The sequence below is a fragment of the Anolis sagrei genome, chromosome 4 (assembly GCF_037176765.1).
Source record: "Anolis sagrei isolate rAnoSag1 chromosome 4, rAnoSag1.mat, whole genome shotgun sequence".
Lineage (NCBI taxonomy): Eukaryota > Metazoa > Chordata > Lepidosauria > Squamata > Dactyloidae > Anolis > Anolis sagrei.
In genome coordinates, this window is record NC_090024.1 from 228,336,891 (window position 1) to 228,354,771 (window position 17,881).

At 40.9% G+C, this 17,881-nt stretch overlaps 1 protein-coding gene across 1 annotated transcript in view; it reads left to right on the forward strand.

The window, feature by feature from the left end:
* VAPB (VAMP associated protein B and C) overlaps nt 1-17,881 on the forward strand; it is a 79,663-nt gene extending 61,782 nt beyond the window's left edge. Inside the window, exons 3-6 of the mRNA XM_060772046.2 lie at nt 7,411-7,514; nt 9,826-9,906; nt 14,022-14,198; nt 15,525-17,881. Of these exons, the coding sequence (XP_060628029.1) occupies nt 7,411-7,514; nt 9,826-9,906; nt 14,022-14,198; nt 15,525-15,683 (521 nt within the window). The 3' untranslated portion in view covers nt 15,684-17,881. The remainder of the gene's footprint in view (nt 1-7,410; nt 7,515-9,825; nt 9,907-14,021; nt 14,199-15,524) is intronic.

A 17,881-nucleotide genomic window follows, 5' to 3' on the forward strand; every position in this document is an offset into this window, starting at 1 on the left:
GCTGACTTCTCTGGTTGAAGTAATCTGCAGTGTCTTTCATGTTCCTTGATTCGTGTTTGGGCAATGCTGCATTTGGTGGTCCCTATATAGACTTGTCCACAGCTGCATGGTATATGGTAGACTCCTGCAGAAGTGAGAGGATCCCTCTTGTCCTTTGCTCAACATAGCATTGGTTGGATTTTCTTGATGGGTCTGTAGATAGTTTGTATGTTGTGTTTCCTCATCAGCTTCCCTTTGCGGTCCGTGGTTCCCTTGATGTATGGCAACAACACTTTTCCTCTGGGTGGGTCTTTGTCTTTACTCTCGTGGCTTGTTCTTGGTCTTGCAGCTCTTCTGATGTCTGAGGTGGAGTATCAATTGGCCTGTAGAGCCCAGTTTAGGTGGTTCAGTTCATCTTGGAGGAGGTGTGGTTTGCAGATTCTTTTTGCACGGTCTGCCAAGGTTTTAATGGTGCTTCTTTTTTGACTTGGTTCTGGCCCAACTTACCTGTCTGAATGTATCTCCCCTTACGAACCACTGAGGACTTTAAGATCATCTGGGGAGGCCCTGCTCTCGGTCCTGCCTTCGTCTCAAGTACGTTTGGCGGGGACGAGAGACAGGACCTTTTCAGTGGTGGCCCCTCGGCTATGGAATGCCCCCCCCCCCCGGGAGATCAGATCTGCTCCCTCCCTCTTGACGTTTCGGAGGCAATTTAAAACGTGGCTGTTCGAGCAAGCCTTTACAAATACAGAGTAGCTAATATAGGAAATCGAATGACCTGACAATGGAACTGGACAATGCTTGATAATAATGAGACGCTGATGTGTTGTTTTTACTGCTTTGGTGATGTTTTATACTGTTTAATGTTTTATCTATATTATGTTTTATGTATACTGATTAGTTGGAAACCGCCTTGAGTCACCAATTGGCTGAGAAAGGCGGTATACAAATACAGTAAGTAAATAAATAAATGTTGTTGCACCAAGATCTAGGACTGTACCTACTGCTATTCTCCCCTCAAAGGAAAAATATCTGAAATACTTCCTCATTGCATCCTTTCAGAGACATAGGGTGAGAACGTTGCCACTTTAAGGGCCAGGACAGGTATTTCCCATTGTCAGAGAAACCCTTCTTAGTTCAAAACAAGCCAGAGGGATCAAAACATGGTGAACAGTTTTCCTCTCAGCATCCACAGCTCCCACTGGCAGACCGTATTGTGTCCACTTCTGATCTGGAGGGCCCATGTTTGTTTACTTCTTTGTAGAATAAAAGCTTACCACTTTGAACCACACTATTTGAGTTCCATTTTATTTTGAAAGCTTTGTATGGTCAAACCTGGTTAATACTTGAATAGAAGACTAAGGGGATTATCATGAATCTCCAGGTAGGGCTGGGAAACAATCCTGCTTCACAACCTGGGCAACAACTACTGCTGGTCAGCAGGCTAGATGCTACATAATATATGTAAAACAAGTTCATCTATACACCAGTTTACCTAAAGGGTGGTTCTGTAACTATTTACAGCAGTGGTGTCCAACCTTTGGTCCTCCAGGTGTTTTGGACTTCAGCTCCCAGAATTCCTAAGCATTGGATAAGCTGGACAAGCCTTCTGAGAGTTGGAGTACCAAGCAGCTGGAAAATCAAAGGTGGAGGCTCCTTCTTTGGAGGCTTTTAAACAAAGACTGGATGGCCATCTGTAAGGGGTGCTTTGAATGTGATTTTCCTGCTTCTTGGCAGGAGGTTGAACTGGATGTCCCATGAGGTCTCTTCCAATTCTATGATTGGCACTATTTCGAACAGTGGTTCCCAACCTGTAGTCCGTGGATCACCAGTGATTCACAAGAACTAAAATATGGTCCACGGCCTCATGATTACTACACCATTGCAACAAGAGTGACTGGTCTTGCAAAACCCTCTTATAGTGCCCAGGGTTATTAAATATGGCTTTCTGTGTGCAAGCAGATGGCAAATACCAGATGGCGTGTGTTCTGTATCAGAAACTAGAGCTGATGTGATCTACCCATTGCAGTTTTCTGTATAGGCACCCCAAATAACCAAACCACATCTAAAATTGAGCAAAAACTGATTCGTACTAATGGTACGTACTTTTGGTACTAATGTTGGAGAGTGTTCCCTGGTCAAAAAAGGTTGGGAACCACTGATATAGAAGTGTAAGCCAATTAAAGCTTCTGTCAGTGAAGCTCTCCTTTTTACAAACTTTTCATGCTTTTTTAGTAGTATTGGGATCAGGAAATTAATGAAGGAATGCTGGAGAAATATGGATTTCTGGTACTGAGTTGTGCCTGCCTACAATAGCCATGGTAAACCACAGCAGCCTCCCTTGCTGAATTTGAATACACAACAAAACAGAAGTGTGAGAGCAAGTAACCATGCCTCTTAACAATCCCAATAGGATGAAAAAGCATAGTCTTGAAAGTTAGGCCCTCAAAGTGGAAATCATAAGAAAAATTGTAGGCTGGTGAAAGAGAGAAAAAGGCCATCCCAAGGTACATTTTGAAAGAAGCCTTCAGGCAGTATCTAGAAATATTTAAATGCTTTGGTTGACTTAATTGAGCCAATCATTTCATTACTCACTTGCATGTGGTTAGTTTCGAATAAATCTGCTGGAGGACCTAGAGATTCCTAGAGATAGTATCTTTTTAGGAATTTCAATTTCTTCGACTGTGATCCTATGATCAGTTTCAACAACATGCTGCAAAATGCAAAGACTGATCCAAGAGAATAGTATTGTACCCAAAGTTGATGCAACCAGCTGTTGATGTTGCAAGAATGTGGTCAGAGTAAACAGGACTGCAAGATATTTTCCTGTTTCGGAAATTCTTCAGTAGTGGTCCTGTGATTAATTAGAAACACACAGCTGCTATAACAAAAACAACTAAATGGGAATATAACAGGCTAACAAATATAAAGAACCATTCAGAAATGTTTGAAAATATAAGCCATGTGTTTTCCATCATCAAAGAGCATTGAAAAATATTAGGTTGTGGGGACAGAAGAGGTTATTCTAATATCCTGTTATAAAAAGATATTGAGTCTGTGGCTGTTATACATTTTATTCATACCAAAACTGTTATCCCCTCCCTTTTAGTGTCATATTCACCATTCAGGGCAACTAAAGCAATAAAATGGTGCATTGCATTCAATTATAATAGTGAACACAATCTATTATATGTTTTAATGTGCTTTTAATTTTAATTTAGGAGCCGCCGGTGGCACAGTGGGTTAAACTTCTGTGCCAGCAAGACTGACGACTGACAGGTGGCAGGTTCGAATCCGGGGAGAGCGTGGATGAGCTCCCTCTATCAGCTCCAGCTCTCCATGCGGGGACATGAGAGAAGCCTCCCACAAAGGTGGTAAAACATCAAAACATCCAGGCGTCCCCTGGGCAACGTCCTTGCAGATGGCCAATTCTCTCACACCAGAAGCGACTTGCAGTTATTATTTATTATTAATTAAAAAATTTATATCCCAATCTTCTCACCTCCGTAGAGGGACTCAGACTGGCTTACAGCAAGGATTCAATGCTACTAATACAAGTTAAAACATCATACAACAATACAAGGTTAAAATACATATAGATAAAATACATATATACCAAATCGCCAAGGTAAAATCATGTTCAACTCAGTCCTCATATGTGGTCACTCACTTTGGTCTGTAATCAGTCTCAGCCATTATTCTGGGAATGCTACGTTCCATAACCAGGATTTCACTAGCCTCCTGAAGGACAAGAGGGAGGGGGCAGATCTAATCTCGCTCAGGAAAGAGTTCTATAGCTGAGGGGCCACCACAGAGAAGGCCCTGTCTCCTATTCCCACCAAACGCGCTTGCGAAGGTGGTGGGACTGAGAGCAGGGCCTCTCTGGAAGATCTTAATGTTCTTGATGGTTCATAGGGGAGAATACGTTCGGATAGGTAAACTGGGCCGGAACCGTTTCTCAAGTCGCTCCTGACATGACAAAAATAATAATAACTTAAGACATTGAATAGTTGCCATATGTAAAGCCACCTTGAGTCCCCTTCAGGGTAGAGAAAGGCGGGATACAAATAGACTAAAAATAAAATACAATACGAGCATGATATGCAATTTAAAATGGGAGAATTTAGCATTTAGTGAGTTAATCTCTTTGTGTTCTTAAACATTTTCAGCTCAAGAAATGTACTACCTTTGCTGAACTAGAAACTAGTCTGTTGCTGTTAGCAACAGCTTAGCAAGAGAGTTTTCACATAGTTAAAGTGAGGCTTAGCCTTATTTAGTTCACAGCTTTGTTGTCTCTAACAGCATTATTGCACATTCTTTTCTCACAACAAAATGATAAGCTGCTGTACAAAACGGTGTCAGTTTATAAATAAACAGTCTTCAAAGTCTTTTCTTTTGCCACTTGGATGCTGGCATATGGGAATTCCCCTAGCAATAGTTTTCCTTGGGGTCTGTGATTATAGGACCTGATGATACAAGCAGAAATAATAATAATAACAACAATTATAACAACAAAAACAACAGACCACACAGAGAAACCATTGAAATCCATAAACATGTGGACAATTTTAACATGAAAATGAACAAAATCTTGCTACCAGTATTAAAAAAAACTCTAAAATTACAACAGCAGAACAACAGAGAGGAAACAATCAGGGACAGCTAATCACCTCCCAACAAAAGATTCCCCCAGGCACTAACAAGCCACACCAAAAAACTGCCAGGCCATCAAATGCTAATCAAGGTGGTCAGTTGAAACATGCACACCTAGCTCCAACAGACAAGAGTTCTTTGTCCCACCCTGGTCATTCCACAGATATATAAACCCAATTTTCCTAGTTCCAACAGACCTCACTACCTCTGAGGATGCTTTTCATACATGCAGGCGAAACGTCAGGAGAGAATGCCTCTAGAACATGGCCATATAGCCCGAAAAAACCTACAACAACCCAATATAATGTTCATTTGTGGGATTAACATAACTATGCTGTGTCCAGGTTGGTTCATCAGGTGCTCTGCTATGGCTGACTTCTCTGGTTGAAGTAGTCTGCAGTGCCTTTCATGTTCCTTGATTCGTGTTTGGGCGCTGCGTCTGGTGGTCCCATGACAGACTACTTCAACCAGAGAACCTGATGAACCAACCTGGACACAGCATATTATTTGAGAACACAGAAATGCTGGACCACTCCAACAACCACCATGTCAGACTACACAGAGAAGCCACTGAAATCCACAAGCATGTGGACAATTTCAACAGAAAGGAGGAGACTATGAAAATGAGCAAAATCTGGCTACCAGCATTAAAACACTCTGAAATTACAACAGCAAAACAGCAGAGAGGAAACAATCAGGGACATCTAATCAAGGTGGTCAATTGAAACATTCACACCTAGCTCCAGCAGACAAGAGTCCTTTGTCCCACCCTGGTCATTCCACAGATATATAAACCCTTTTTCCTAGTTCCAACAGATCTCACTACCTCTGAGGATGCTTGTCATAGATGCAAGCGAAACATCAGGAGAGAATGCCTCTAGAACAGTGGTTCTCAACCTGGGGTCCCCAGATGTTTTTGGACTACAACTCCCAGAAATCCCAGCCAGTTTACCAGCTGTTAGGATTTCTGGGAGTTGAAGGCCAAAAACATCTGGGGACCCCAGGTTGAGAACCACTGCTCTAGAACATGGCCATATAGCCCGAAAAAACCTACAACAACGCAGAACTGACTTAACCTCTTTTACCACATCCTAGTTGTTCTTGTTGTATGCTTTCAAGTTGTTTTCTGACTGATGGTGGCCCTAAAACTATTGTGGGGTTTTCTTGGCATGATTTGTTCAGTAAGGAGGCTTTAACATTTCCTCCATGAGGCTGAGAGTGTGTGACATGTCCTAAGTCAGTTTCAATGGATGAGCAGGAATTCGAACCTTGGTCTCCAGAGTCATCCCAACATTCAAGCCACATCATTCTGACTCCTCACAGCACCTTGGACTTTTTTTTTTTGTTCATGTCAGGAGCGACTTGAAAAACTGCAAGTCACTTCTGGTGTGAGAGACTTGGCCATCTGCAAGGACGTTGCCCGGGTGTTTGATGTTTTACTATTCTGTGGGAGGCTTGTCTCATGTCCCCACATGGGAAGCTATTGCTGAGACAGGAGTTCACCCTGCTCGCTAGATTCGAACTGCCAACCTGTCAGTCAGCAGCCCTGCCGGCACAAGGGATTAACCCATTGTACCACCAGGGGCTCCAACCCTGGTCTATAATATAATAGTATAATATTGGAGTGATTTCCAGTTTTTATTATGTTGCCAGTGCATTATTGCTGTGATGTGCTTGAATGGCTTCTTTGGTATAGAATTACAAATGCTTTCTAAGCTTTCAAGAGGAAAAAATGTGTAAATTTTATTTCAGTAACCTTTGGATTGGTCACCTTAGTTGCCATTTATTCAAACTGCCCCAAGAAATACATTCCTGCACTATTTAATTTCACTTTTTAAAGCATGTTTCCATCTCATTAATCATATCAATCTTGCATGGCATCTAGTATTCAATAGCTATTTAGCTCTGTGGATATAGAAAGCTCAGGTACCTTTTGATGTTGATTCCTAAGTATAAAACAAAGTCCAAAATCCACAAGTAAACATTACTACTATTAAAGGGTATTGAACTGCTTGAGGGCTGGAGGCTGATTTCCCCTGCAGGCTGCACCTAACTATCTACCCAATAAAAAAAAATCTGTGATTTACTTTTTACTATATATAAATAAAATGGTGATACAAAGTTATGTGATGTCACTCCTGATTTGAAAAACCTAACGATCAAATATTGGGAGTCTGAAGACAATTGGGCACATTTTTGGTTTCAGAACAGAAATCAAACTAGAAAAAAAATAGAGGTTTGGGGGACTAATGCAGGACTTTGGGAGGATTGCATGGCTGGGATTTCAGGCCCTTTGCTTTTTTTGGCAACCACTATCATCATAGAATCAAAGAGTTGGAAGAGATCTCATGGGCCATCCAGTCCAACCCTGTGCCAAGAAGCAGGAATATTGCATTCAAATCACCCCTGACAGATGGCCATCCAGTCTCTGTTTAAAAGCTTCCAAAGAAGGAGCCTCCACCACACTCCGGGGCAGAGAGTTCCACTGCTGAACGACTCTCACAGTCAGGAAGTTCTTCCTCATGTTCAGATGGAATCTCCTTTCTTGTAGTTTGAAGCCATTGTTTCGTGTCCTAGTCTCCAGGGAAGCAGAAAACAAGCTTGCTCCCTCCTCCCTGTGGATTCCTCTCACATATTTATAATGGTATAAAATGTTTTAGTGTTACCAGATTATTTACATGTTTCATTTTTAGGGTTAGCGATGAGTACAAGTGAAGATTTGTATTTGGAAGCAAGTGATTATATTCTCATGCAGTGTTCTTGTTTTTTTCATTTCAGTGATGCTACAGCCTTTTGACTATGACCCTAATGAGAAAAGTAAACACAAGTTCATGGTTCAGTCGATGTTTACACCCAATGATACTTCAGACATGGAAGCAGTAGTGAGTATTGAAAAATGGCTTATCAAGATTATGAATTTTTTTTCTGCATGAGTCATCCTGCCATATGCCTTTAATAAAAAAGCACAACGAATTGCCTAAAGTGCAATTATGATAATAGAGTGAGACAAGGTTTACTACAAAGGATGCAGATTTTAGGATGCTAGTGAGACAGAATTTCTAGATAATGAGAATTGTGTTAGACAATCTTGATACCTTTTAACCAGCATCTTTAGTAAGAGGGCAAAACATCTCAGTGTTCATACTAAGGTTAGTTAGCACTGAGTTGTGTCTCCTACATAATAATATTCCTGTTTAACTCTATATTTGTAGCATTGCAAGATAGCATAATCTTGTCAAGATCTATGGCCTTAACAGTACTGAATTGGGTGGAGTTTTGTAAAAGGTCCTTGTAGTCAAACTGGTGCTCTCTCTAGTTGTTCCAAACTCTCAGGTGCCAGAAAATGCTATCAATACTTATGCTTAATCGCGCACTTGCTATTAGGTGGAGATATCCATGCAGTTTCTGTGGGATGCTGCTAATACTTGCATTCGCAGAGTGGTTTACCCTTGGTGGGAGCAACCAACCTGCTGTTTACAGTGTCTAAATTGCTGCTGGGGCACATTGCATACAACCCACAGGCCTAGTGTGATTGGCAAGAGCAAGCTGGTTTGGCTAATCGCACTCCCACTGCATTTTTGCTCTTTAGCACAATTCACTTTTTACAGGAACGACACTCTTGGGTAACCAGAGCAGTGTCCTATATACTCTGATCATAGGATTGAGTGCTCTATATGTGTGTGCCACTGGGTGCTTAATATTTGTCTTTAGATAGTACAGGGATCTGCAGCATTTTGAAGACTAAACTCATAATTGTTATCCCTTTGCCCTTCCCTCTTATTGTAGTTTTCCATGCCAACTGCCTCTACTGGCATTTCCTTCAGTCAACAGCATTCATCATCCTCTGCTGCTTCCTAGTTTTGGAGCTGTTTCTGCCAAGTGTAGATGTTTAGCACTTCATTGCTAAAGCTTGTCAAGTTGCCTTAGTTGCACAGCTGTGGAATAGTCCCATGCTTCCTCCCAAAGTTTAAAGCTGGATCAAAGACTGATCAACCCAGAACTATCTGGATGATCCCTTCTGACATTTTCAACATTGAGATGAAGGCCGTCTACTTGTCGCAGCCTCCAGACTCACCACAGCCTTTGTGGAGAGCAGACTTATTGGAACCTCTTAGTGGCTCCTGTGTAAGATTTTTCATAGACTATTCAGAAAACTAGGAACCTTACCTATTGATTCAGATGTACAATGCACCTTCCAGTTTCATGGGATTAGGTGTACAGCAGTGGTTAAACTGTGACCATGCACCACTTGAACAGGGACCACTCTCCAAAATTAGTACCAAAAGGGTTACAAACCAGTTTTTGGTCAACTTTAGATTTGGTTTGGTTATTTGGGGTTCCAATTCAAAAAAATTGCATTGGATAGCCCACGTCAGCACTAGCTTCTGATACAGAACATATGCAAACCAGTAGTTGCCATCTGGTCACCCACAGAAAACAATATGTAATAATCAAGATCTGATGTGGTTGTAGTAATCTTTCGTGGGTAGTCGGCTTCTCCGCTCCCAACATCCCCATTGCCTCGGCACCATAAGAGGGTTTTGAGAGATAAGTTGCTCTTGTTGCCACGTGGTTTCGAGGAAACAGTGCAGTAATAATGAGATTGCGAAACATTTTTGTGTTCTTGCAGACCACTGGTGGTCCATGGACCAGAGGTTGGGAACCACTGGTTTACAGGATCTCCATGAAATAGGGAAAAGGGGAAATTAGCACCCCCACAAACCTTTGTAACATGAGAAGACATATTTGTAGGTCCTCCAGTGTGGTTCTGTGGTCAACTTCCAATGCTGGAAAACCTATTAATGTCTAGAGACAACCAACACAACTTTATGGTCAACTTTTGGCAGAAGTGGGTCACAGAGCTGTCTGGAGGACCTAGGGATTCCTAAAAATAGCAGTCAGATCTGAAAATGATCCCACTTTCAAAAGTTAAAATGTTCAAGTACCAACTGTAGAGCTTTGGTCATTTTTGTTTAAAGAGGTGGGGAGATAAAAATCCTTTTCAGTGATACAGAGCAATTGTCCTCTGAAAATCTGAACAGATGAAATATCCCACACCAAAATGGGAGCATCTGAAATTGGGAGGGCTTGTATTACTCCTACAAAGATTGCAAGGCAACCTGTTTGAATCAGGAATATACAAGTAGTTCATCTCTGAAATATTATTTAATCCTTCAATTCTGTGTGTTCTAGTGGAAAGAAGCAAAACCCGAAGAACTCATGGATTCAAAACTTAGATGTGTGTTTGAGCTGCCAGCAGAAAACGATAAACCCGTGAGTGTCATTGTACACTTCTTGTATCTATGTACTTGGTGGAGTTATTGAAAATCCTGGACTCTTTAGCTGAATATCCATTTCTCAAACCCCTGTCTATGGTATAGCGTACAGTAGAGTCTCGCTTATCTGACATAAGCAGGCAGGCAGAACGTTGAGTAAGCTAAAATGTTGGATAATAAGGAGGGATTAATGATAAGCCTATTAAACGTCAAATTATGTTATGATTTTACAAATTAAGCACCAAAGCATCATGTTTTACAACAAATAAAAAGCAGTGCAATACACTGTAATGTTATGTAGTATTTATTGTATTTAGGAATTTAGCACCAAAACATTGCAGTGTACTGACTACCTGCTGCAATGCAACCTGAGCCCTGCTACATGCACAATGGAGAACCTTCGTGCGGCAACACCAGAGGCACTCCAAGTGGCCAGATACTGGTCAAATGACATTTAATCAACTACCAAGCTTGCAAATTTTGTGTTTTGTCTGTCTGTTTGTTTGTTTGTTTGTTTTGTTTGGTTAGAAATCTAATACAATTGTCTGGTTGCCCGACACGATAAATAAATAAAATATTGCAGTGTATTGAAACAGCTGTAGATCTGGCAATTCCTCTAGTTTGCCATCATCCTTCCAATGCTAATGCTACAGAAATCATTCAGTTACACCAAGAATGGAAAGGAAAAGTGGATAAAAAGACTTTAAAAAATGAACGTATATGCCTGGGGCTTTGTCATTTGCGGTATGACTGTAGTTTTGTTTTCAAAGGAATTGTTTTACCTGTTGCACATCACCTCTGGCACTTTGGTGGGTGGAGAGGCTATAAACAAATATTTTAATAAAATAAATAAATAATCAGATTCAATCAGCTACTGTAATTACCTTTCCTGTTTTTCAAAAGCACACTGAGGAATGCCAAGGGAGGTACTCTTTTTAAAATCCATTTAACATTCAGATAGTGTTCTCTAATCACACTAATTCCTTGTGAAGAGAACAACTCCTCTGTAAATACTCTGGAAGTGTCCTACACACCCTTCCTCTGGAATGTTTCATTCCTTATCCTTGCAATTTGAGCCATGATGCAGAGTTCCTGGGTTAATAACTAAAAATTAAGAGGTTATTCCTATTTACTGTTAAGTTGTTAATTGTTATCATTTGTAGGGATTGAAAAGGGAGAAAAACCAACCAGAATTCCCACACTTTTAATCAAGGCTCTTTGCTTTCTTAAGTGCTGTTTATAAAAGCTGTATTTTGGACTTAAAATTCCAAGAATCTCTCAACCATGTGACATGACAGTTTTCATACGCAGACATCTACAAATGCTTGTAAGAGCAAAGGCATTCCATTTTTACTGACAGTTTCTAAATACAGTCTTACTTATCCAACCTTTGTTCATCCAAAAAAAAAAAAAAAGCCAATGGGATTTTATATCCCTAAAAATTAACACACTGCTTTGGTAGATAGCTTAACATTGAGGCTGAATGTAAAATATAGGTCAGCAGGAGGACCCATAAACCCACCGCCAATCTAGCTGACTTTACTAGGATGTGTATTGGGCCTGCCATTTCCATTTTCTTTCCCTGAGTAGTAAACCAGCTGTTTTCAATTTTGTTAATATGCCATCCTTGAGTAAATTCTGCAAAGAATTGTTGTCTCCGGAGTTGTGTCACTTGGAGATGGGTACAGAAACTCTTCAGGCTACTCCCATGTTCTTGCATGCTTTTTTTAAACCCCAGAGAATTAAGCACATCTCACAACAAGAGCCAGTTTGGTAGTCATGGAGGTATTTTTGCAAACAGGTCAGGCTTTAGGGCTGGATAATAGCCAGATAATAAGCAATCAATATCATGCGGATGGCAATCCTGCACCCCTTCCTAGAATGTCAGACAGCAACCCCTTTCAGCTTGTAGCTGTGCCGGATGGGGCTGATGACAACAACTGGTGGGCCAGTCCTAAAGAAGTACCATATATACTTGGGTATAAGCAGAGTTTTTCAGCCCTTTTTTAGGCTAAAAAAGCCCCCATGGCTTATATTTGAGTCAAAGTTATTTATCGTTTTACTCTGATGTTGTTGTTGTTGTTGTTGTTGTTGTTGTTGTTGTTATTTTACTCTACCATTACTACATTTATTATTTTACTCTGTTATTACTGTTACTACATTTTCATTATTTTACTCTATTATTATCATTCTTATTACATGTTTTATTTTATTCTATTATTATTACTATTATTATTACATTTATTATTTTACTCTTATCACTCTTATTATTATTATTATTATTATTATTAAACTTTATTTGTACCCTGCTAGCATCTCCCAAAGGATTCGATGCGGCTTACACAGGCCGAGGCCTCAACAACACAACATAGCAATACAATCTAAGCAAATCAAACACTTAAAACAGAATAAAGCAAAATAAACAACAGGCACAATACACTAAGCACAATAAAACTGGGCCGGGCCGGAAGGTGGGTACAAGATTAAAAGTGCTGATGTGACAGGAGGTGTATATAGGGCTTCCAGGGCATGTGCGATGTGCAGCAATCATTGGTTCTGATAAAGTGCTTATGGGACTTGGTAGTGGAGATTTCCTAATCTGGGAAGGTGCATCGGAAAAGCCAGATCTTCAGGTTCTTTCTGAAGACAGCCAATGTAGGGGCCTGTCTGCCTTTGGGGAGGGTGTCCCAGAGTTGGGGGGCCACCACGGAAAAGGCCCTGTCTTGCGTCCCCACCAAGCGCGCTTGCGACGCCGGTGGGATCACGAGCAGGGCCTCTCCAGATGACCGAAGTGAACGCGTGGGTTCGTAGATGGAAATGCGGTCACGCAGGTAGGCTGGTCCCAAACCGTTCAGGGCCTTGTAGGTAAGCACCTGCACCTTAAATTGGGCTCGGAATATAAACGGCAGCCAGTAGAGCTCCTTGAACATTTTCATTATTTTACTCTATTATTATTACATTTATTATTTTACTCTATTATTATTGGAAGGACATGTAAGCACATTAATAATAATAACACTTTATTTGTACCCCGCTACCATCTCCCCAAGGGACTCTGTGAGGCTTACATGAGGCCGAGCCCAAATACAACAATACAAGCAATAATAACAACAATACAAGCAATTAAAATAAAAAAACATAGACAATAAAATATGCAACAATTAACAATAAGACAACACAAAATTAAAAACAGTGGGAAGACCAAATGTAAAGTTAAAATTGGAAATGATGCCGGGACATTTACATTGAAGATGGTTAGAATAATGGTTTAGTCAGAATTGGACAGTTTTATCTTAAATTACAGTTTTATGTAAATACTCAAATACATTTAACCTACAGATTCAATTAATGTAATTTTATTGGTATCTATTTTTATTTTGAAAATTGCCAGTAGCTGCTGCATTTCCCATCCTCGGCTTATACTCGAGTCAGTATGTTTTCCCAATTTTTGTGGTAAAATTGGATGCCTTGGCTTATGTTTGGGTCGGATTATACTTGAGTATATATGGTATTGCATTTCTGTCTTAAGAATTTGAGGGAATGGTCATATCTCATGGGATTAACCTTCTTAAAGCTTGAGTGTTCACCTCAGTGATGTATTCAATAGTAAGACAGGCTTTCCAGATTAATAAAATACCACTGGACATAATACCTACTTTTACAACAAGCCCATCATATTGTAATAAATTCCTGGTAGAAGTCGGAGTGCTAGAGTTTATTCTTTTAAAACTCAAATTAGGGTTGGGTTCTAAATACCTAAACAAGAGGCATGGCCTCTTGTTTGGATCTATTCGAATCACTGAGAAATTGCCTTGGGAGTTCTTTTTCACTCTGTCTCTTCTTGTCTTCTAAGTATTATTTTATCTTGAATTTTAGTAATGGCCTCTTAAGCACTGTTTCCCTTTCTATATTAGTATCCATGTTACTGTTCATTTTATTGTATTGGATGGTTAACTTAATGTTTATGTGAGGCTCACTAGTTCAATCAATCTCCTTGGAACGAACAGTTAGATGTGGTGCTATAACTTCTATTGTTATAAGCAAGTCTGAGAGCTGTGAATACAACAGTTTTAAGCCCCCATTAAAACACACTTTCTTTTCCTCTCTCAACAGCATGATGTAGAAATAAATAAAATTATATCCACAGCTGCAACAAAGACAGAATCTTCTGTAATGTCAAAATCATTAAGTTCTTCTTTGGATGACAGCGAAGTTAAGAAAGTAATGGAAGAATGTAAGAGGCTTCAGTTCGAGGTTCAGAGGTTACGAGAGGAGAATAAACAGTTGAAGGTACAGTTGGATGGAAATATATACACAGTTCTTTGGCTTTCAGTTATACATTATCTTCATGTAACTATTATATTGTATGTGTTTTAATGTAAACCACTTAGTAGTTTTATTTCTATAATCAACATAGAAGTAGTGTGGAACCGAATTGCCTTAGGGAGACAGTGGGGTTTACTCTGGGCATCTTTAAAAAGAGACTGGAAAGCCAGCTGCTGGGCATGATCTGACTGGAGATCATGCATTGAGCAGGAGTTGGTCTCAGTGGCCCATTAGGACCTTTCCAACCTTGCAGTTCTGTGATACAGTCCATTAGTCAGCTTTGATGCAATTCTGGACATTACCCGATTAGTGTTTTGACCATTTTGGGCCTTTCTAAGTGTATTTAAGCCAAAACCAGCTTGATAACCATATTTAACAAATATTAACTTATTAGTATTTCAATGGGAAGTGTGGGCCTGCTTTTGGCTGATGAGATAGGGTTGTTGTTGTTGTTGTTGTTGTTGTTGTTGTTGTGTGCTTTCAAGTCATTTCAGAAATAGATTGACCCTGAGCAAGGTCTGGGTAAATGATCTTGGAGGGCTGTATTCAGCCCTCGGGCCTTAGTTTGAGGACCCCTGCCTTAAAGTGACTGGGGACTGGCCCGTAGCCAGGATTTCGTTTCGGGGGGGGGGGGGGGCTGAATTTTTTTCAGGGGGGAGGTTGGGGGGGCTAAGTTTTGGGGAGGGGTTGAGTTTGGGTGAAAGAGGGTCTACCCTAGCAAACCTTTTGTATCATCACCCCAATACCCCCATGCATATGGGATATATTGAGTATGGTGATCAGATCATGATATGAATAAACATAACAGTTTAAATAATGCACCAGTAAGGCCTTTTCACGAACCACCATGAGAATTTCGGGGGGGGGGGGTGAAGCCTCTCAAGCCCCCCCCCCCCCCCCCCCCGGCTACATGCCTGACTGGGGATTGAGTCTTTAAAGTTTCCCATTGTAGCCAATGGGCCGAAACTCTGCCGAATGAAACGGAAAACACCCCTCCCTTTTTGGCTAACTTTCTGGTAAACCACATGAGGGATCAGATAGAAACGGATCTGAAATGGTATGCCTTTTGGCTCAAATGTACATGACTAACAGCTACTTACTATAAACAGTGCTACTCTTTCATGCACACAACCTTTTCCCAGACTGTGCTTTGAGCCAGTCATGAGAGTTGCTGTTAGAAAGAGAACCCTTGCTCTCAATCCAGATTTCTAGCACCACCAGCTCAAGTAGACCTGAGCTTCTGACAATCATCATGGCTCATTGCGGTTTGTTTCATTAACTTTCCTGCAGGAAGAAGATGGGCTGCGGATGAGGAAGGCTCCCCAGACAAACCATCCAACCTTTGCTTCGGCCGCTGCTGTGAAGGAGGAGGGCCTCAGCACTAGACTACTCGCGCTGGTGGTTTTGTTCTTTATTGTTGGCGTAATTATAGGGAAAATTGCCTTGTAGAGGCCGCATGCTGAGGATTGTAAATTGGATTGATGGATCTGCCATATCATTGGATTAAATTTATTCATAACAAAAATGTTTTAAAAAATGTATGACATCTCACAGGTCTTGCCTTTTAAATTTTTATCCCCTGCACAAATATAACATTAACATTAACATAATCTTCTAGAAAAAAAAGTTTTACAAAAAATGTTCAAGGAGCAAGCAGGAGAAGAGAGGGTGGTTATCTTGATTGTGAGCAATGAGGAAGAAATCATGTATTTAACACTAATGGTGCGTTGTTTAGAAGGAAAAAAAAGGTAAACATTTCTGGGACTTTGGTACCTATTACTGGAATTCTCTTCTTTGGAGGCAGAACAATATTCCTCCACTGTTATTTTTAGAGGGTGGCTTGGGCGGACAAGGTAGAAAGCTCTCTATAAAATAGATTAACCCATCATTCTTCTTCGTAAACGTCTGGTGAGTATGACTCAGGTCTCAGAATCTTAGCTGTGTGACTCTGACTCTCCAAACAGCTATTGATCTCTGTTGGAGCTTCAAGCATGACCCTGCCTCTCTGGGCCCTGCACCATCTGCAGGGACTGCAAACTACTCACAATGGAAGATTAGGATTTTGGGGATAAAAAGAGCAGGTTTGGTGCCCCGGAAAGGAACCAATGGCACCAGTGCTTCTAAGAAGAGCAGGTGGTGTTTCCGTGGTTGGTCCCAGCCAATCCCTGTACAGAATGGGTATAACTAAAAGCTTCTGGTAGTTTTGGAGCTTCCTTGGAGTGGGGAGCCAGAGAAATTGAAGGGAGAAATCAGTTGCATGCTTCCCTCCCTCTTGTCAATGAAATAGTGGGGGGAACCTAGTGGATAGTGGTGGGTTGGAAACATCAGGGTGCCTCTTTTCCATAGCCCAGCTTGATTCGCTTGTTGCGTTAGGGTGCTCCAAGTTGGACTGGAAATGTGGGTTCAGTATCGCCAGGCTTTGTAGGGGAAAGGAGCATTGTATCGGATCATCTTAAATGAGTTAAAATGGCTGACCTCTGCCCCATCTGTTTTCCAGTCCAGATGGCACTCTGTAAATGGGGACCATGTGCTTTTCCCACCTTATCCCATCACATTCGTTTTTGCAGCACCTTGTTCGTCCCATCCTCCAAGAGACCCTTTCCTCTTCAGCACTTGCACCCACAGCAAATTGTCACAGGCTTAGGCACACAGCAGTGTGTGTGCTTTGTGTGCGTGCGTGTGTGTTCTATATGTAACATTGTTTGCCCCTCTTCATCCATTGCAGTCTGCCAAAGCTTTTCCTGATCAGGAAATAAAGTCCTGTCAGATGTGTCTGTCTCTAGTGGGACAGGAAAACTTCTCAATAGCCCAGGTAGAGAGAAAGAAAATAAATTTCTCTCTTCACCCATCAGCTGTTTAGGGGTGCCTTTTGGGTGAAATTGTGTACAGGAGATAGCATCTCTCAGATTGCAGTTGCTAATGGAAAGGAGACGAGAATTTAGGTGCGCACGCTTGGAAGAACGTCTGGCAGCATAGAGATCTTATATACAGGAGAGTAGGCTTATACACCCAGTTTTGTGATGTCTCATGTCGTCTTCAGCTTAATGGATGATCTGGATGCTTCGAGCGTGAAGGAATATGCACAAACCGAACACAGCCCCACTGCAAGATTGAAAGGTACCGCTTGGCAGTCACCTGTGTCTCAGGTTGAATGGAAGGAGAGCTGATGCTTTGCTCTTCTCAAAGGGGACCAACCTACCATTGCTGTCGGTTCATGTAGCTGAGTTAAGACTCACATGCCCATCCATTTAATGCATATTTAACTTATTTAATGTATTTCATCTCAGTGTTTTCTTTATTGTCATGGAAAATTTGACTACTGTTATAAATGGTTAAAGCGAAAAGAGTGGGGAAAAGCACCTGTTCAAAGTTTGATGGAAAGAGCATTTCTTTTTTCTTTTTCTTGCTGTAGTGGTGATGGATTCTTCTGCCTCCTGATACTTTGGGCACCACATAATTCTCAGTTTTCATCATCTAAACATTGGGGGAAACTGCAGTCAGGAAGCTGTTTTGTATATAAAATAAGTCTATGTAGGGGAAAAATTAGTAGGAATTAGTTCTATGCTGTTAAAAATAAAATAAAAGACCAATCCTGTTTGACTATGTAGCATCTTTAAAATAATCAAATAAATCTACCCCCAAATTGA